This window comes from Heptranchias perlo, chromosome 6, assembly GCF_035084215.1.
Source record: "Heptranchias perlo isolate sHepPer1 chromosome 6, sHepPer1.hap1, whole genome shotgun sequence".
In the NCBI taxonomy this organism is placed as follows: Eukaryota; Metazoa; Chordata; class Chondrichthyes; order Hexanchiformes; family Hexanchidae; genus Heptranchias; species Heptranchias perlo.
This window is the reverse complement of record NC_090330.1, coordinates 56,620,193-56,641,979: the sequence shown is the minus strand read 5'-3', so window position 1 is coordinate 56,641,979 and position 21,787 is coordinate 56,620,193. Positions and strand designations below refer to the sequence as shown.

General features: G+C 42.0%; 1 protein-coding gene across 1 annotated transcript in view; it reads right to left on the bottom strand.

Moving 5' to 3' along the window:
* The window catches only part of LOC137323190 (melatonin receptor type 1B-like), a 90,718-nt gene extending 70,716 nt beyond the window's left edge, over positions 1–20,002 (bottom strand). Inside the window, exon 1 of the mRNA XM_067986699.1 lies at positions 19,813–20,002. Within this exon, the coding sequence (XP_067842800.1) occupies positions 19,813–20,002 (190 nt within the window). The remainder of the gene's footprint in view (positions 1–19,812) is intronic.
* Positions 20,003–21,787: the final 1,785 nt, after the last annotated feature.

Sequence of the window (21,787 nt, the reverse complement as noted above, 5' to 3'; positions counted from 1 at the left end):
TTTTTTCACTGGTGGGGTTATGTGTAGCGCGACATGAACCCAAGATCCCGGTTGAGGCCGTCCTCGTGGGTGCGGAACTTGGCTATCAATTTCTGCTCGACGATTTTGCGTTGTCTTGTGTCTCGAAGGCCGCCTTGGAGAACGCTTACCCGAAGATCGGTGGCTGAATGTCCTTGACTGCTTAATTGTTCCCCGACTGGGAGGGAACCCTCCTGTCTGGCGATTGTTGCGCAGTGTCCGTTCATCCTTTGTCGCAGTGTCTGCATGGTCTCGCCAATGTACCATGCTCCGGGGCATCCTTTCCTGCAATGTATGAGGTAGACAACGTTGGCCGAGTCACAGGAGTATGAACCATGTACCTGGTGGGTGGTGTCCTCTCGTGTGATGGTGGTATCTGTGTCGATGATCTGGCATGTCTTGCAGAGGTTGCCGTTGCAGGGTTGTGTGGTGTCGTGGTCGCTGTTCTCCTGAAAGCTGGGTAATTTGCTGCGAACGATGGTCTGTTTGAGGTTGGGTGGCTGTTTGAAGGCGAGTAGTGGAGGCGTGGGGATGGCCTTAGCGAGGTGTTCGTCGTCATCGATGACACGTTGAAGGCTGCGGAGAACATGGCGTAATTTCTCCGCTCCGGGGAAGTACTGGACGACGAAGGGTACTCTGTTGGTTGCGTCCCGTGTTTGTCTTCTGAGGAGGTCTATGCGATTTTTCGCTGTGGCCCGTCGGAACTGTCGATCGACGAGTCGAGCGTCATATCCCGTTCTTACCAGGGCGTCTTTCAGCGTCTGTAGGTGTCCATCGCGTTCCTCCTCATCTGAGCAGATCCTGTGTATTCGCAGGGCCTGTCCATAGGGGATGGCCTCTTTGACGTGGTTGGGGTGGAAGCTGGAAAAGTGGAGCATCATGAGGTTGTCCGTGGGCTTGCGGTAGAGTGAGATGCTGAGGTGCCCGTCTTTGATGGAGATTCGCAAAATCGTCGAGCAGAAATTGATAGCCAAGTTCCGCACCCATGAGGATGGCCTGAACCGGGATCTTGGGTTCATTTCGCGCTACACGTAACCCCACCAGCGAAAAAAAAGTTATCTGTTTTTAATACAACTGGTCATTCTCTCTCTTTCTCTTCCTTTCGGATGTTTCTCTCTCTCTCTCCCTCCCTGTCTTTGGTTCTGGCCGTTTGTATATTCAGTAGTCTGGTATCTAATGTTTTTCTGTCTGAACACTATTCAATTCCTTTGATTGCCTTGATAATGGGTAGTTGGAAAGATTATATGTAATCACCAGGCATTGTTCTGTGACTATATATGCGGTAATTTTCAAGGAATCCGACACTCACCTGACAAAGGAGAAAGCCTCCGAAAGCTTGTGATTTTCAAATAAAACTGTTGGACTATAACCTGGTGTTGTAAGATTCCTTACAATCATAAAGCAGAGTATTTTCAATTAGCAAAAATAAATGTGGTTCTAGCATGGTGGTTCTATTTTATGAGGAAGCAATAAATATAATTTGTAGAAATGCAAATTAAAAAGCCAAAAAAGGATAACATTTTTATTAACTAGACTGAAAAATAGAAACCATGTGCAATAAATATGTTCCACATTGTGAATAGCACGTTGGTATCCATGCTACTTACCTTAAATTATCTTACTGTGGTCAATACTCCTTTATCTTCTTTTAGGTCCTTAGGAACCATTCCAAAACATTACTACTTCCATCTCTCAACAAGTTTATTAAAAAGCTGACTATTCCACTCCATTGATCATCTCTTTGTTCTGTTATATCAATCACACAGCATTTGCCATTTTGAATCACAATATCCTCCTAATAGCAAACACAAACAAATTGATCCTGTCATAATAAAAATGTTCTTTGGATATAGACCATAACAATAACCTTTTCCCCAAACTATCACATAAAATTTGCATTCTGCGATCTTTAATATTACTACTTTAAGCAACCAAAGTACTTTGAATGTACTTTCTCTACCATTGGACAGATGTTTCATTTTACTTAACACCCAATTCAAATTATCTGTCTTCTTTTGACAATAATGTCTGACTAAACAAATAAATCCTAGGTTTTGAATAGTAGACTTCTTATTTGAAATACTTATTCCCTTTTCTGTCGGCATTACAGTCTATCACACAACTCTTCTCAAAATTAATTCACTCTAAAATCACACTTGCCAACCAATGCTCAGTCCAGGAGAATTTAGCTTTTCAAACCTTGTTCCTCACAAGTGACTGGAGAACTCTTTATAATTTGGCCACCTAGTAACCACTGCAACAACACTACACATTAATCAAAGCATTATGTTTGTAATACCTGAATGTACCCGCCATCCCTCCAGCACGAGATAACTGCATATTCCCTGGTCCCTTCTCTTCACATCTTTCAGTCACCATGCCCTGCCGACTGAACCTCTCTTGTCCTGCTTCCTCAAGCCTCCTAAAAACCCTTTCTTTGGCTGTGCCTTTGCTCGATCCCATCTTTATCCCCCCCAATTTTCCTTCTTGTTTAATGTCCAAAACTTCCACCTTGCTAATACTCTGAGATTTCATGTTCTTTAATTTATGCAAAGAACCAGAGATCCTTCTGTATGCCATCTCTGTGTATTTAATTTATTCTATTCATTAGGTAGAAAATGATACTGGGGTAGGAATAAATGGAAACAATAGTAATGTACAAGTTCAGAAGAGACCACAGGGGCAATCTGGTTGTTCAAACACTAATGTCTCTTTCATACTCCTCAGTTGATTGCTCTGCCAAATATCAATCCAGTTTATTCTCGAATTGGCTGACACTAAGGCCTTGAAATTCGAAGATGCACACCCGTTTTACAGACATAAAATGGGCACCAAAGCATCCAATATGGCAGGCAGTGTGCACGCGCACATTCTGAGCTGGAAACGAGCCGCCCGCCACATTGGTATAGGCAGCAAAAGAGGCATTCAGGGCCGACACCTGAAACAGGTGTTAGGCCCTTGACATATGCAAACGAAGGGCCTAACACCTGTTTGATATCTCCTTTACCAAATTGGATTGCCCTGAATGTAACCATGCCAGACCGCTGCAGGCCACCACCAAGAAGGTAATTTTTAAAAAATACTTAACTAAATGTGAAGCTGGGATGTGCAGAAGTGCTCCTCCTGGCTCCAGATTAAAAGCATGGGCCACTACCGGCCACCTGAGTTAGGAAGACCTTGTTTTGGAGGTGTGAGGAATAATGTTCTGCGCATCATTCGAATTGGAACTGAAATTGTCAAAGAGTTAAGCAATCAAGATAATATTTGAGGCAGTAGTGCGCTCATGCTCACTATCATAGGATGGGTAGGAGTTGGAGTGGAAGATGGAAACTGGTTGAGGGTGAAGGGGTCTGTGGCTTCTTGCCACCTGCCCTGCAAAGGAACAAGTGGGAGTGGATGGTGGGTTAAGAGTGAGATGAGTGACAACAGAGTAGGGGGGAAGGGTGGATAAAGGAGTTGAGTGGGTAGTTCAAAGGGGAAAAAGTAGGGATAGTCATGGAAGTGAGGGGAGGTAGGAAGAGGACTAGCTTGTGGGAAGGTGAAGGGGTCGGGAACCCCTGTGGGCCACATTTTCCCCGCAACCCCCCACAGGAAATGCAGCTTGCAACTATTGTTGGCTCCTTTCACCACCATATCACTCACCACCTCCAAAAGGAAAAAAAGAAAAGAAAAAGACAGTGAGAAAAACAAAAAGGGTTAAGGTGGGAGAATCAGAAGAGCAGAAACAGAGACAGAAAGAGCAAGACGGGGACAGCAGACAGGCAAAAGAGTGACCATATTCTCTGAAGTACTGTGTGCAATACCAGGGGTTATTGACTATTGATATATTAAAAAACTTACATCTGCGAGCACTTCTTGTCAACTTTGTCCATTATAAATTCTTAAGTCCATATTTATAGTAGAAACCGCCTACAGAAGTGGTCGAAAGCTGTAATTACAACATGATAATTTTATAGTTGCAATTTCCTTTATAAATGTAGGCATAGACATTTATAATGGAAATATAAAAATAAAGACAGAATGTATAATTTTAAAATGGAGACCGATCACATCGGCATGCTGTAGTCCCAATATCTCCTGCAGTCTAACCCTGAAGATTACAATTGGTCTTGATGCTATGAGCAATGTCACTAGGATTGTCCAGAAGTCTCCCGGAATTGCCAATCAATCTCTCAGGCGCTACTGCTGGCGTCCCGGGACAAAAATATGTCGTGGTGCGGTTCACTCCTGCAGGCTTTAGCTGCCTCACAGTGTCGTACAAGGAAGTGATCGGTCTCTCACACGAACGACAGAGCAAAAATATGCTCAGAGGCTATTTTGGAACAACTGTAAGTAATTTGCAATATACTACTGTTGATCTTCTAAAGACTGCATGAACACTATACCGTACAAACGATCTGCTTAAAAATCAATGATAGTCAGAGGAGAAAGAAAGTACAATTTTGCAACTGATGGGACCAATGCAAAATGTTTAGATGCATTATTCAAATTCTATGAAGCTAAAATACTTGTTGAAAATGTGAACAGAAGTAATCTGCTGTGGAGCTAACTTTTACATGTTAAAATTTTGGGAATAAATACTTGCCTGATTTACTTAAATAAATGTACAATGGTGTCATAATTACTGCACTAATGAATAAACTGCTTACTATGGGCAGAAATTAAACTATTTATCTTTATATCTGCGTATCTTCTGAATAGTTTCTTACAACACAATTAGAATATACAACATGAATTCTGAAACTGTGTGGTTACAACATATGGGCCGGATTTTGCTCTGAAAATAATGGCGAGCTTAACAGCAATCACTGTTATTTCAGCGCAAATGATAGAGGAAATTTCGGTGACCGCTCGTGCAGTTAAACGCAGAAATCCGGAAGTTGCTGTACCAGATGCCCTGCTCCTCCATAAGCTTCTCGGGAAGAACATGTTACCAGCTGACTCACCGTTCAGATGAATGGAATGGCGTGAAATTGCTGCATTGCCCTGATGGATACAAAGTAATCGCGCAAAGAAAAGGTACATCAAGTAATTTAAGTCTAAGCACAATTTTAACGGCGTAGAAAGTCTTAATGACTGCCAAACCCCCTCTCTGGCACTGAAACTTAACTTTTACAAGCATGTATTATAAATTTATGCTCATTTACAAGTTCTGAAATTTTTTTCTTGATTATACAGGTACTCCAGCTTAAAGAGTCCACTTCTGTTTGTTGTTTCCTATTTTTATTCCTTTTCATTTTAATTCTTATTGGAGATTAAAAATTTTTTTTTTTAACTGTTTCTTTTATCTCCATCGCTTAATTCAATATTTCTTACCCTCTCTTTATTTCACTTTCTGTACCTGATTTGACATTGAATTCACTTTTCTAACTGATACTTCCCGATTCTGACTCTGTGTGGCTTATTAACATGCTTCAATCTGATTGGTTAAGGGGATAAACAGCTGCTTGCCCCGTTCGCAGGTCCCAGATGCCCGGGAGAGTGCACCTTGTTGGCCTGAGTGCCCCATGAGAGGAACTTGCCGTGCAAAAGCCCATGAAATGTCTATGGGCAAGTGCAAGTTGACCATTCGTTCGCCGCTCAGAGCTCCCGAGCTGGGGTCAATATTTCATCTACTGGTAATGGGGCGGCAACAGTCTCAGAGGTCGGTAGCCTTGCCGTCCCATTAACCTCAATGATACAGCCGCTTAGAATTGAGGGTTGCTCTCCTGGGCACTGCTGCTAGCAACATTCTAGAGCCACCCAGAGAGCAAGCTATTCTAGATCTGGTAATGTGTAATGAGACAGGATTAATTAATGACCTAATTGTAAAGGAGCCTCTAGGTAGCAGTGATCACAATATGATTGAATTTCACATTCAGTGTGAGGGAGGGAAGAGTAATTCTAAGACTAATGTTTTAAACTTAAATAAGGGCAATTATGAGGGCATGAAGACAGAGCTGGCTAAAGTGAACTGGGAACTTAGGTTAAGGGATATGTCTAGAGAGATACAGTGGCAGACATTTAATGAGATATTTCATAACACTCTGCAAAGATACATTCCGGTGAGAAAGAAAGACTCTAGGGGAGGGACGTACCATCTGTGGCTAACTAAGGAAGTTAAAGATAGTATCAAATTGAAAGAAAAAGCTCACAATTCCACGAAGATTAGTGGCAGGTCAGAAGATTGGTCAGAATATAAAAAACAGCAAAGAATGACTAAAAGAATAATAGGAGGGAGAAATTAGAATACGAGAGAAAGCTAGCTAGAAATATAAAAACAGATAGTAAGAGTTTCTACAGGTATTTAAAAATGAAAGGAGTAAGTAAAGTGAGTGTTGGTCCTCTAGAGAGTGAGTCTGGGGAATTAATAATGGAGAATAAAGAAATGGCAGATGAATTGAACAGACATTCTGCATCCGTCTTCACTGTAGAGGATACAAACAACATGCCAGAAATAATTGTGAATCAAGTGGTGAAAGGGAGGGAGGGAGGAACTTAAAACATTTACAATCACCAGGGAAAGGGTTTTGAAAAAATTATTAGAACGAAAAGCTGACAAGTCCCCAGGTCCTGAGGGACTTCATCCTAGTGTCTTAAAAGAAGTGGCTGAAGAGATAGTAGAATTGGTATTAATTTTCCAAAATTCCCTAGATTCTGGAGGGGTCCCATCAGATTGGAAAATAGCGAATGTAACTCCTCTATTCAAGAAAGGTGTGAGACAGAAAGCAGGAAACTACAGGCCAGTTAGCTAAACATCTGTCATTGGGAAAATGCTAGAATCTATTATTAAGGAGGTTACAGCAGGACACTTAGAAAATCTGAATGCAATCAGGCAGAGTCAACATGGCTTTGTGAAAGGGAAATCGTTTTTGACTAATTTATTAGGGTTCTTTGAAGAAGTAACAAGCAACATGGATAAAGGGGATACTGTGGATGTGGTGTACTTGGATTTCCAGAAGGCTTTTGACAAGGTGCCACATCAAAGGCTACTACACAGAATAAGAGCTCACGGTGCAGGGGGTAACATATTAGCATGGATAAAGGATTTGGTTAGCTAACAAGAAAAAGAGAGTAGGCATAAATGGGTTATTTTCAGGTTGGCAAGATGTAACGAGTGGAGTGCCACAGGGATCAGTGCTGGGGCCTCAACTATTTACAATCTATATCAATGACTTGGATGAAGGGACCAAATATATGGTTGCTAAATTTGCTGATGGCACAAAGGTAGGTAGGAAAGTAAGTTGTGAAGAAGACATAAGGAGGCTGCAAAGGGATATAGATAGCTTAAGTGAGTGGGCAAAAATTTGGCAGATGGAGTATAATGTTGGAAAATGTGAACTTGTCCACTTTGGCAGGAGGAATAGAAAAGCAGTATATTATTTAAATGGAGAGAGATTGCAGAACTCTGATGTACAGATGGATCTGGATGTCCTAGTACATGAAACACAAAAAGTTAGTATGCACGTACAGCAAGTGATTAGTAAGGTAAATGGAATGTTGTCATTTATTGCAAGGGGAATGGAATATAAAAGTAGAGATGTTTTGCTACAGTTGTACACGGCATTGGTGAGACCACATCTATAATACTGTGTGCAGTTTTGGTCTCCTTATTTAAGAAAGGATATAATTGCTTTGGAGACGGTTCAGAAAAGGTTCACTCGACTGATTCCTGGGAATGAGGGGTTATCTTATGAGGAAAGGTTGGACAAGTTGGGCCTGTATACACTGGAGTTTAGAAGAATGAGAGGTGATCTTATTGAAACATATAAGATCCTGAGGGGACTTGAAGGAGTAGTTGCTGAGGGGATGTTTCCTCTTGTGGGAGAGACCAGAACTAGGGGCCACAGTTGAAAAATAAGGGGTCTCTCATTCAAGACGGAGATGAGGAGAAATTTTTTCTATCAGAGGGTCGTGAGTCTGTGGAACTCCCTTTCCCAGAGAGCGGTGGAGGCAGGGTCATAGAATATTTTTAAGGCTGAGTTAGATAGATTCCTGATTAACAAGGGAGTCAAAGATTACAGTAGGTTGACGGGAAAGTAGGGTTGAGGTCACAATCAGATCAGCCAGGATCTTATCAAGTGGCAGAGCAGGCTCGAGGAGCCGAATGGCCTACTCCTGCTCTTAATTGGTATTGTTCATATGTAACGCAAGAGAAAAGTGTCGAATCATAGAATCATAGAAGTTTACAACATGGAAACAGGCCCTTCGGCCCAACATGTCCATGTCGCCCAGTTTATACCACTAAGTTAGTCCCAGTTGCCTGCACTTGGCCCATATCCCTCTATACCCATTCTTACCCATGTAACTGTCCAAATGCTTTTTAAAAGACAAAATTGTACCCGCCTCTACTACTGCCTCTGGCAGCTCGTTCCAGACACTCACCACCCTTTGAGTGAAAAAATTGCCCCTCTGGACCCTTTTGTATCTCTCCCCTCTCACCTTAAATCTATGCCCCCTCGTTATAGACTCCCCTACCTTTGGGAAAAGATTTTGACTATCTACATTATCTATGCCCCTCATTATTTTATAGACCTCTATAAGATCACCCCTAAACCTCCTACTCTCCAGGGAAAAAAGTCTCAGTCTATCCAACCTCTCCCTATAAGTCAAACCATCAAGTCCCGGTAGCATCCTCGTAAATCTTTTCTGCACTCTTTCTAGTTTAAAAATATCCTTTCTATAATAGGGTGACCAGAACTGTACACAGTATTCCAAGTGTGGCCTTACTAATGTCTTGTACAACTTCAACAAGACATCCCAACTCCTGTATTCAATGTTCTGACCAATGAAACCAAGCATGCCGAATGCCTTCTTCACCACCCTATCCACCTGTGACTCCACTTTCAAATAGCTATGAACCTGTACTCCTAGATCTCTTTGTTCTATAACTCTCCCCAACGCCCTACCATTAACGGAGTAGGTCCTGGCCCGATTTGATCTACCAAAATGCATCACCTCACATTTATCTAAATTAAACTCCATCTGCCATTCATCGGCCCACTGGCCCAATTTATCAAGATCCCGTTGCAATCTTAGATAACCTTCTTCACTGTCCACAATGCCACCAATCTTGGTGTCATCTGCAAACTTACTAACCATGCCTCCTAAATTCTCATCCAAATCATTAATATAAATAACAAATAACAGCGGACCCAGCACCAATCCCTGAGGCACACCGCTGGTCACAGGCCTCCAGTTTGAAAAACAGCCCTCTACAACCACCCTCTGTCTTCTGCCGTCAATCCAATTTTGTATCCAATTGGCTACCTCACCTTGGATCCCGTGAGATCTAACCTTATGTAACAACCTACCATGCGGTACCTTGTCAAAGGCTTTGCTAAAGTCCATGTAGACCACGTCTACTGCACAGCCCTCATCTATCTTCTTCGTTACCCCTTCAAAAAACTCAATCAAATTTGTGAGACATGATTTTCCTCTCACAAAACCATGCTGACTGTTCCTGATCAGTCCCTGCCTCTCCAAATGCCCGTAGATCCTGTCTCTCAGAATACCCTCCAACAATTTACCCACTACAGATGTCAGGCTCACCGGTCTGTAGTTCCCAGGCTTTTCCCTGCCGCCCTTCTTAAACAAAGGCACAACATTTGCTACCCTCCAATCTTCAGGCACCTCACTTGTAGTTGTCGATGATTCAAATATCTCTGCTAGGGGACCCGCAATTTCCTCCCTGACCTCCCATAACGTCCTGGGATACATTTCATCAGGTCCCGGAGATTTATCTACCTTGATGCGCGTTAAGACTTCCAGCACCTCCCTCTCCGTAATATGTACACTCCTCAAGACATCACTATTTATTTCCCCAAGTTCCTTAACATCCATGCCTTTCTCAACCGTAAATACCGATGCGAAGTATTCATTTAGGATCTCACCCATCTCTTGTGGTCCCGCACATAGATGACCTTGTTGATCCTTAAGAGGCCCTACTCTCTCCCTAGTTACTCTTTTGCCCTTTATATATTTGTAGAAGCTCTTTGGATTCACCTTTGCCTTATCTGCCAAAGCAATCTCATGTCCCCTTTTTGCCCTCCTGATTTCTCTCTTAACTCTACTCCGGCAATCACTATACTCTTCAAGGGATCCGCTTGATCCCAGCTGTCTATGCATGTCATATGCCTCCTTCTTCTTCCTGACTAGGGCCTCAATCTCCCGAGTCATCCAAGGTTCCCTACTTCTACTAGCCTTGCCCTTCACTTTATAAGGAATGTGCTTACCCTGAACCCTGGTTAACACACTTTTGAAGGCCTCCCACTTACCAGATGTCCCTTTGCCTGCCAACAGACTCTCCCAATCAACTTCTGAAAGTTCCTGTCTCATACCATCAAAATTGGCCTTTCCCCAATTTAGAATTTTAACTTTTGGGCCAGACCTATCATTCTCCATAGCTATCTTAAAACTAATGGAATTATGATCACTGGTCCCAAAGTGATCCCTTCTGTCACCTGCCCTTCCTTATTTCCCAAGAGGAGGTCAAGTTTTGCCCCCTCTCTAGTCGGGCCATCCACATACTGAATGAGAAATTCCTCCTGAATACACTCAACAAATTTCTCTCCATCCAAGCCCCTAATGCTATGGCTGTCCCAGTCAATGTTGGGAAAGTTAAAGTTCCCTACTATTACCTAGCACAAAGGAAGATGGTAGTGGTTGTTGGAGGCCAATTATCTTAGCCCCAGGACATTGCTGCAGGAGTTCCTCAGGGCAGTGTCCTAGGCCCAACCATCTTCAGCTGCTTCATCAATGACCTTCCCTCCATCATAAGGTCAGAAATGGGGATGTTCGCTGATGACTGCACAGTGTTCAGTTCCATTCGCAACCCCTTGGATAATGAAGCAGTCCGAGCCTGCATGCAGCAAGACCTGGACAACATCCAGGCTTGGGCTGATAAGTGGCAAGTAACATTCGCGCCAGATAAGTGCCAGGCAATGACCATCTCCAACAAGAGAGAGTCTAACCACCTCCCCTTGACATTCAATGGCATTACCATCGCCGAATCCCCCACCATCAACATCCTGGGGGTCACCGTTGACCAGAAACTTAACTGGACCAGCCATATAAATACTGTGGCTACGAGAGCAGGTCAGAGGCTGGGTATTCTGCGTGGAGTGACTCACCTCCTGACTCCCCAAAGCCTTTCCACCATCTACAAGGCACAAGTCAGGAGTGTGATGGAATACTCTCCACTTGCCTGGATGAGTGCAGCTCCAACAACACTCAAGAAGCTCGACACCATCCAAGATAAAGCAGCCCGCTTGATTGGCACCCCATCCACCACCCTAAACATTCACTCCCTTCACCACCGGCGCACTGTGGCTGCAGTGTGTACCATCCACAGGATGCACTGCAGCAACTCGCCAAGGCTTCTTCGACAGCACCTCCCAAACCCGCGACCTCTACCACCTAGAAGGACAAGAGCAGCAGGCACATGGGAACACCACCACCTGCACGTTCACCTCCAAGTCACACACCATCCCGACTTGGAAATATATCGCTGTTCCTTCATTGTCGCTGGGTCAAAATCCTGGAACTCCCTTCCTAACAGCACTGTGGGAGAACCGTCACCACACGGACTGCAGCGGTTTAAGAAGGCGGCTCACCACCACCTTCTCGAGGGCAATTAGGGATGGGCAATAAATGCTGGCCTCGCCAGCGCGCCCACATCCCGTGAACGAATAAAAAAAAATTAAGCACTAGTTCCTGCAACTTCAAACCTTTCAATTCCTGCCAGAATTTCTCTTACTTGTGTAACCATAACTACTGGGTGTTCTTTTATGGCAACATGTCTTAAGAGGTCATGATCTGATAAATCCAATCTAGAATGTAGTTTATTTCAATTTTAAGAAATCATTGTAGCTCCTTTTTACTGTCCATATTACTTACTACCTAATGAGTTTCATGTCCAAGCATAGAGTCCAGTCTCCTCTGAATGTGAGTTGATTCACGCTGAACATATTAAAATTCAAATTGTTCTTCCCTGCTTTTTCTAGCAATTGCCTTAGTCCAATATTATGTCCTCACTGACTAAATCTCTAAGTAATGATGACAATTCCAGCCGTGTGCTCAAACAACTAATTAGTGATATGATAATATTCAGGAGCACTGGAGATTTAAAATAGAATGCAAAGTTAGTAAATCATTACAAAAGGTGCAACAAAGTACAAAGACATTAAACTTCTGTTGTTAGGGCCAAAATCCCCTGAATGCATCCAATTTGAAAATCACTTTAGCTCCAGCGACTGTGACATAATTTCTTCTCATGTAGGTAGTTGGTCATGTTCTCTTTGTATACCTTTGTTCAGATTACGGGAATTAAGCTGCACACAAATCTGTCCATTTGGTTTATGCATGTTCACTAGCGAGTTATCTTATTTCATTGGCTCATCAATTGTTGTAATCTCCCCAACTAATTCCATGTACTTCAAGTCGCCAAGGCTGGGGATGGGAGGAGGACAAATCGCTCCTTTCTGCAATGTTCAATTGTTGCCTGTGCACTATTTTAACAGTTCAATGCTATATTGTCCTGCTACATAATTAAAACCTTTGCAAAAAATCATTATACTCACTGAGCACTTAAGCTGCACAATGAAGCTAAGGTTTCCTGTGGTATATGCGTCTCAGCATCTACGCCCGATACTCGTTTAATCAATTACATTCTTTCACATTCTTTGAAGCCTAGCGTAGGTTGGACATCAGTGGAGGTAACAAAAAGGAATGCATTATGTTTCTTTGTTTTGTATTTTACTGTCATTAAACATTAGCCCATCACCAGTATGTCGCTCCCAGTATATGCTTTCAGTTTGATCTTTTGTGAATCTTTGGAATTCTCTACACTAGAGGGTTGTGGATGCTCAGTCGTTGACTATATTCAAGGCTGAGATCAATAGATTTTTGGAACTTGATGGAATCAAGGGATATGGGTATTGGGCAGGAAAGTGGAGTTGAGGTCAAAGATCAGCCATGATCTTATTGAATGGCAGAGCAGGCTCGAGGGGCCATATGGCCCACTCCTGCTCTTATTTCTTATGTCCTTATGACTCAGGTTTTTTTGTAATCTATCATATATCCTACATCTAGCTTCAGGCTTATCACACTTCCAATAAGTCTTATGGATACTATCAATCACTTACTTTTGCTGTTACTAACAGAATCCATTGTATCTACAAAAAAATTGGCAGATGGAATAGAAAGTGGGAAAATGTGAACTTGTCCACATTGGCAGGAGGAATAGAAAAGCAGTATATTATTTAAATGGAGAGAGATTGCAGAACTCTGAGGTACAGAGGGATCTGGGTGTCCTAGTACATGAATCACAAAAAGTTAGTATGCAGGTACAGCAAGTGATTAGGAAGACAAATGGAATGTTGTCATTTATTGCAAGGGGAATGGAATATAAAAGTAGAGATGTTTTGCTACAGTTGTACACGGCATTGGTGAGACCACATCTATAATACTGTGTGCAGTTTTGGTCTTCTTATTTAAGAAAGGACATAATTGCTTTGGAGGCAGTTCAGAGAAGGTTCACTTGACTGATTCCTGGGATGAGGGGTTATCTTATGAGGAAAGGTTGGACAAGTTGGGCCTGTATACACTGGAGTTTAGAAGAATGAAAGGTGATTTTTTTGAAACATATAAGATCCTGAGGGGACTTGAAGGGGTAGATGCTAAGAGGATGTTTCCTCTTGTGGGAGAGACTAGCACTAGGGGACACAGTTGAAAAATAAGGTGTCTCCCATTTAAGACGGAGATGAGGAGAAATTTTTTCGCTCAGAGGGTCGTGAGTCTGTGGAACTCCCTTCCCCAGAGAACGGTGGAGGCAGGTCATTGAATATTTTTAAGGCTGAGTTAGATAGATTCCTGATTAACAAGGGAGTCAAAGGTTATAGTAGGTTGACGGGAAAGTAGGGTTGAGGTCACAATCAGATCAGCCATGATCTTATGATCTTATCAAATGGCAGAGCAGGCTCGAGGGGCCGAATAGCCTACTCCTGCTCTTAATTCGTATGTTCGTATGTTCATATGATCATTATCATTTCCACCGGTTTGAGTCAGTACCCACAGAAATTACTTCCCTGTTTTTGGTGGTGATTCACACGGTGGTAATGTGATGTTTCTTCTCACAATTCCCAAAGTTTTTTTCCCTTGTGTTGGTCAGGCAATGAAGGAGTGTTTACATCCACAGCACATTGGAGCCCCAGATATCTAAGGCAGCGACACCCACATTGCGATAATGAATTTTAAAAAACTTTGACGCCAGTCAGTAACTCAATAGAATGAATAGAAAGAGCAAGAGAAAGCCTGTACAAATGTTGAGCTAGGGATAAGCTCTTACTTCCCCATCTCCTGTTCCCTCAATGGCCTTTCAACCTAGAATCTCCAGGGCAACTTCCATATATGGGTAACTGGATATAGATTGAGACATCCTCCTGTGTGGGTTTACTATGTCTTGTTGTGTAGTCTTCTCCTGCAAAGCCCAGCTTGTTTGTGATTACATGTACATGCATCATCCAGCTACACTAGAGGGAAGGATTTGTCAACCCTACTGTATAATAAAGTATTGCAAGACAGTATGAAAAGAAACAACTTTATATGCATGCATGGTTAGTACATTGTATTAATATAAGAAGGTAATCCTACCTTGCCTGACCTGGTGAGGTCCTTAATAGTTTTGTGGCATTGCTGCCAGATCCATTGAATGGTGCATTGAGATTTATATTGATAACCAACTCTTCTTATACATTCTGCAGCTTATTGGTACACTTGGTGGCGATCAGTCCAAAAGACAGCACTTCATTTTTGTTGGCTCCATTGCTAAAACAAAGCATTCTATATGCAGTTCCACTTCTTCCAGACATCTCAGAGAGCTCACTACCTCCACATAAATGAGGCTGACCCCAAAAGTCACCACAGCAATTATGCACTGCCCACACAGTCAGAGGCCTGACTAGAAAATCTACGCCCATATGTTGTCCTAGGGGCTAAAACTCAGGAAGCCTTTGTTAAAGTTTTTAACTACACTTCATATTTTACTATCTGTTCGCTTTTATAAACGGCAATTGTGAATGTGTGTCCAGCAAGGAACAAGCTGATATTGGCTTTAAATATTGGCTAAAAATTGTTAGCACTGAATCTACAAGACACTGTTCTTAGTGCAAAAACAGTTTGGGAGAGAGTGCAGATAAGAGATTCAAGTATGGAGGTCAGCACATCTGATTTGCAGCATTCGCAATTTTTGGGCTGCTGTGTTCTTTTAAACTCCTGCAACAAATATCAGTATAATTATACATCAGAGCCAGGACACTGGTCACAAGTCAGAAAGCCACAATCACACAACTAAACACTGATTGTGCCTTTTATGTTTAAGACACTCCACACATTGATAGACCAACTTCGGGGAAAAATCATTATGGAATTTTATTTTAAGATGATGGAATGCATGAGGTAGAAATTGGTTACGGCCCTTTTTTTGGGCACATAGCAACAGCATGCAGACAGCGTGCTACTGAACCAGGAGGCCTGAGGCTCGTCCTAAATTGGATCGCGGCCCTCATTCTAATACTTCGGGCGAGCAGCCGGTGCCTCCATGGAACTCTTCAGCTTGCACTTAGATGTCTTGTCACTGCCAGATTTCCCATAAAGTTAGTATTGTAAAAGCCCCTTTATATGTCCCTATTTTTTAAGCTCCTCCTGTCTTGCTGTTTCATTTAAAGTTGGCTAGCTGGTGATTTTACAGACAATATTCAGTTAATTTGGTTTAAACATAAATATTCCCTACGTGTTCTAATACAGAAAAATCGAAAAATAAAAATACAGACAAAAAACAGAAATTGCGAGAAAAAAGCGAAAAGAACCCAGAACTCCAGATGGATGAATAAAGCACATAGATCCCATCCAAACAACAATGTGACTTATTTAAATGTATTATAATATTGATATTAAACTTTCGCAAATTTTGGACAAGATCACTTCAGGCAGGCAGGAATATTGTATACTGCATCAATTGTTGAGGATGTCATGCATATAAAGTGTCTGTTTATTTGGTCAATGATTATTGTAAGTGACAATGATTTATGTTGCAGTGATTATTCACCTGTAGCTGACATTAAGTTTTCCATGCTCTGTGAGGATAGCAGATGGGACTTTATTAGCATTTACACACACTTACTCATTTGGTATTCTGCCTTCATTGCATGAAGTATGAGTTACATGAGCACAATCAATGTGTATATGGACACAGTGATGTAATACGTGCACAGAATATATATGATATATATGGTACATAGCAAGTGGTCGGTGCAGCACTCCAACCTACTGAGGACCAGTGCCATTCAGAGCTTCCCTACCTATAAATTTTGGTCAAAAGCTTGAATCAGGTCTTTTGGGCAACTTTATTAGATGGGGATACTACCAATACCAAGGAAAAATGGAACACTTTTCAAAGCATATTAAAGCAAAAGGAAGCCATGTACGTCTCAAAAGTCAAAAGAAAGGCCCATGGTAAGTCCAAATCTAAGTGGCTGCCTGGTCATGTACAAGGACAAATCAGATCAACTGCACAGAGAAAGATTTATTAGAGACGCTCAACACAGCTTCTGGAAAACAAAGTTGTGTATTTCCCAACTGATTGTATGTTTTGAAGAAGTTACTAGGTTGGTGGATGAAGGTAGCCAGTAGACATCATATACTGGGATTTTCAGAAAACTTTAGATAAGGTGCTGCAAAATAGGTTACTCTACCGGTGTCTCAAAGGGATTATTGCTTTTTACAACCTTCATTAATGACCTGGATATTGGCATTGGGGATATGGTCAACAAGTTTGTGGATAGTATGAGGATCTATTCAAGTGTTAGTACCATGGAATATGACAAATGGTATTCCCCAGAGTTCTGTTCTGGGGCCTCAACTTTTCATCATATTTATTAATGACTTGGATGAAGAATTAGAGACTTGTATATCCAAGTTTGCATGTGACACCAAGTTAAGAGGGACAGTAAGTAATGCAGATGAGAGCAGGAAGTTACAAAGGGACATAGACAGATTAAGTGAGTGCGCAAAAGTAAGGCAAATGGAGTTCAATGTGGGCAAGTGTGAGATCATCCAATTTGACAAAGCTTTAAGCAGTACAACAGAAGGAGTAACAATCTCTAAAAGAAAGAGGTCAACAATAACACTGGCGAGAGAATTCCAAGATAAATCATATCCTGGTCAGCAGAGGAAAATACCCTGAGCCAAAGCAACTAACAAAATGACCAATATTTTGGTGGCACTATAAAGAAGAGGAATAGGAACAGAGTGCAGATTAAATATTCACCGGAGAAGCTCTGTTTTTACCTCTGAAGAAAGGCGGCCCAAAATTGATTTTATTTTCGAGTTCGCCCATAATATGAAGATGAGGTCCTTATTCCTGGCAATGCTCGGGCCTCTTGGTTTGGGCATGTGCTGCCTCCAAAGCACCGAGTCTGAGCCCGAACATGCTCACAAAAGCTGGAGGAGAAAACACACACAACACACACCATTCACCTGCTGTGCTTGGTTGCATGGGAGTCACACTCATGCTCCCCCCCAATAATGCTCTTTAAATTAAAATGACCCCACTAGCACCATGATAAGGCACAAACCATAATAGGGATTTTTGGGACCATCCATTCAATGTTACAGATGTGCTGAATGAACATCTCAGAGACAGAATTGATAAATCCACTGAAAAAGTTTATTTTACTGATTCAGAGATGAATTTGATTGTGCTGGAGGTATTAAACAGAAGAACAACAATATTCATGTCTGTACACATCCCCCAAACCAAATAAAAGAGATCAATAGATGGATCAATGACATGTAAGCCACCCATAGAATGGGGCAGGAGGTGGGGAACGAATTCCCCAATATTAATGAGAAAGCCAAGCAGAAGCTAGTTTTTAATTGACAAGCACGCAACAATGCACTTGGTGAGTCCAAGCAGAACAAAGTATTAACACCATCTGAAGCAGCTGTCGTGTGATTGTTTCGAAGGTTTGGAGGGAATGACAATAAATGTAATAGGTATATCTGCCAGTGACTCCAGGAAGTCTTTGCCATCTTATCAAAGCTTTCCTATGCATCTTACACGTTAAAAAGTATAACTACAAGAAGAGTTCATCTGCTTCATGGATAATATTATTTATCTTGCACATATGAATAGTTTTTTGCGCATTCATATACTAGCTGCATTGTTCTATCCATAGTACAACCTGGATCAGAGCAGTACTCTACCTCACAGGACATCCTAAGACTGTCACACAACCACCACTCCTGTCACAGGCATCAACACAGAGACAGTGGCACCTGGAGAGAGCAAGAGAAAGGAAGAGCAGGGCCAATTCAAGGGTTGGGGTAAATAATAAAAAATAGGGAATTACATTCCTAATTTTCCAAAAGCAGTTGGTTGAGTTGAAAAGAAATCTGTGCAAATGATGGAATAGGCTACAAAGATTCGAATAACACCGCCCATTTATATCTGAAGAGTAAAATTTCGGTTATTAGATTTTTTAGTAATGTATCATTTTCATAAACTATAGTAAATGGTTAATCGCTTATATCCTTTTAGGAGATTTATTTTGTCTTTCACTCTTTATATCCCCCACCAACAAGGCATACCCAGCTGAGAGACAGGCATGTGATCTAACCGTCTGCCAGTATCATCTGGGCATCTTGCTGTACAAGAATTGCCTGGGTACGCTCATACTCAAATTTTCTATTCCTCCTGTGAAGAAGCTTGACGTTTCCTTCAGATGGCCTGCTTTGAGATCAGTAACTCATCAGGAATTCAATCCTGGCATTCTATTGCACAACACGTTAGTAAATTATTCACCAAGCACACTGAGTCACCACATTAACATGGTTTTTAAAAGAATAGTTTTGTTCTGCACGATTGCCAACCTTAGTTACAGAAAAAATGGGAACTACAATGAACATCTCCTCAGTATAAAGTTGCTGCAGAAAAGCAAGGCTGATGGACTATGAAGTAAGTTCTCACAACTTGCGGTTTCTGCTACTATAGTCACCACAGTTGTATTACAGAAAAACAAGCATCGTTTCAATAAGGTCCATTAGTTGGTCTGATATTTATCAGTTGTCTTTGTATCTGATCACGTAACACGTTGCAAGCGTTTATCCAACCGTGATAAAAGTAAAATTATTACTGTATTAGATTGACAACAGGCAGGAGCAGCAGACGAACCAATCCGCTTCAGTTGAAAGCCAGTGGGGACGAATTGGGATACAGAGCCCGAGGAACGGTAGTGGAGAGACAACCGTTAACACTGACGGCCCAAAAAATGTTTATCAATACTATAAGGACTTGAGCTAAAATATTTTTCATAAGTATGGAATCTCTCTCTTGCTAGATCCTTCTACTTGTTCCGTTACTTTCGGCTATTAGATTTTTTATGTATGAAAATCAGTTAGGTTTGTCATTATTTACACAAATTGCCCGTAAGTCCAGTTATTTGTTAAAACCCGGTTTAGATGTTCCAATCATGGGTAAGTGATAAGTTAAACAACTATAATTTTGTGTATCTCAATTTAAGATAAGAGCTGATGCTCGATAGACCTATACTTAGACCTAAGATCTACAATTTAGATCTGAATTCACAACATCAATACTTTCCAGCTTCACTTATATAAAGTTTTTAAAAATGTAGCTCGGCACTGTCACGTTAACAGTAGTGCACGAATACTAAGCCAAACTCTGCTGTTCCAGGTCAAGTTGGCAAAGAAAATCGGATATAACCTTGCAGTGGATGAAAACAACGTTTGACTTACCGGCATTTCTCAATTTTTTATTTCTGAAGACGGAAGCGATAACGAGGAAATTGCCCAGGATGTCCACTGCGGTGGTGAAGATCAGCACGCTGGACAGCGCAGTCACTGTCCAGGCGAGGCGAGAAGTCCCTTCCACTGTGGGAGACCCGGCGAAAGCCGAATAATTCCTCAACGAGACATTTTCTGGCATGTCTGGAAGTTTTTGCTCACACGTCCGACAGCTTCGTGTTCTTTTAGCACGGGGGGATAAAAACTGATTCTTTTAGAAATAGCCGGACCTTTTCCGTCTTGCTGCCATTCGGGAAGCAGTAGCCCCGCTAGAGTGGCGAGGTTTTTAATGGGTGGAGATCTATTACGCCAGCTATTATGTATTCACTATTGATTAGATCGAGGTGGGCGTGGGCACCCACATCCTTTACCCCCTCTCTCTCTCCCTGAATGCCAAGAAAACCTTTGGTCCGACTGACAGATTGATGGGTCAAGGATAGCGACCAGCTGATGAAATAACCAACGGAAGAGGGTATCGATCCAGTGGCGAGTCGCACTGGATGGACAAAACCCTGAAAGAGCGAAGACTCGTCCCATTGGCAAAGGATTGGGGTTGGAGGGCGAGTCACACTGTCTCTGGAGCTGTCACTCTATAGTCTGACCGTATGGTTCCTACCACAGGAATGGAAGCTCCTTCAACATTAACACTTCGAGGACGAGATCTCGCCCCCAAAGCCAACGGGTACATTTCAGTCACGTTAGTTATATAAGTAGAGGAATGCGGATAATAAATGAACACACAAGCCCCCCCTCCCCCCAACAGTGGCACCGTCACGTCAATGGAATGATTTAAAAACAGTAATCGCACTCCCCACAAAGTTAAAGAAACGAATCACTTCCAATGGCAGAAATCACCTTTAGATCTTAAAAAAACCCTTTTACACAGAAGCAAGAAGGAAGTCTAACAGTTGTGTTTGATTGAAAATGAGCTGTCAGTCTGCTTTCCCACTACAGACAGTCACATTCCCAGTGCCAGATAACACTCCCTGAGATTTTTGTGGCAGATCTAATCTGCTACTACGTGTTTCATAGCCCCACAGTACACAGCCCATTTCGATCACAGCTGCACTACACTGAAATCATGAATGGCATTACTGTGATTTCTTTTTTTCGCAATGAGGAGTGCAGTTTAAGAGTTCTGCCCGCTGTCCGACCTCGCAGCGGATTAGAGGTGAACAAGCGAAATAAACCCGGGAGAGAAAGATCGCTCCCGGCTCTACTCCACCAGTGAGCTGCCGATCGGCACTTTCAAATTAATTTCAGATTTTGAATGGTGGAATTTGCAGCTGTAAATAATTGGTTTAAACTCTTGGAAATGACGCCAGACGGTTTTTGAATGAGTTTTCTGTGCGCGTCTCCACCTCTCTCTCCTTTAGGACACTCCTTAAAAACCTACCTGACCAAGCCTGTCCTAATATCTCCTTATGCGGCTCCTTGTCAAACTTTATTTGATAAAGCTCCTGTAAAGCACCTAGGGACGTTTTGTCATGTTAAAGGAGCTATATAAAGGCAAGCCGTTGTTGTTGAATACAACAGCATTTATATAGCGAGCTTAAGGTAGGAAAAACATCCCAAGGCCCTTCCACTCCAGCCGAATCCGACAACTACTCACATCTCAGGTTACCTGAAGCTGCCCGGAGGTCACATTAGAATGAATTTACCCAGCCAAGATCTACAGATAGTATTTACAGACTTTCTAGCACTTGGTCAGGTATATTCCAAACCAATTCAATGTCCATAGGAAAAGTTAAGGGATTTTTATTTGCAAACAGATCAATGCATTTTATTTATCAGACCTGTTCTGTAAAGTTGCTGTTAGAGTCACAGCGTGAACTGACCAGTATCTTGGTTACACCCAATTTGTAACTGTACTTAAAAAAAACAATAAAACCAAAAGGAATATATCTATTACAAATAATTTCTTCCC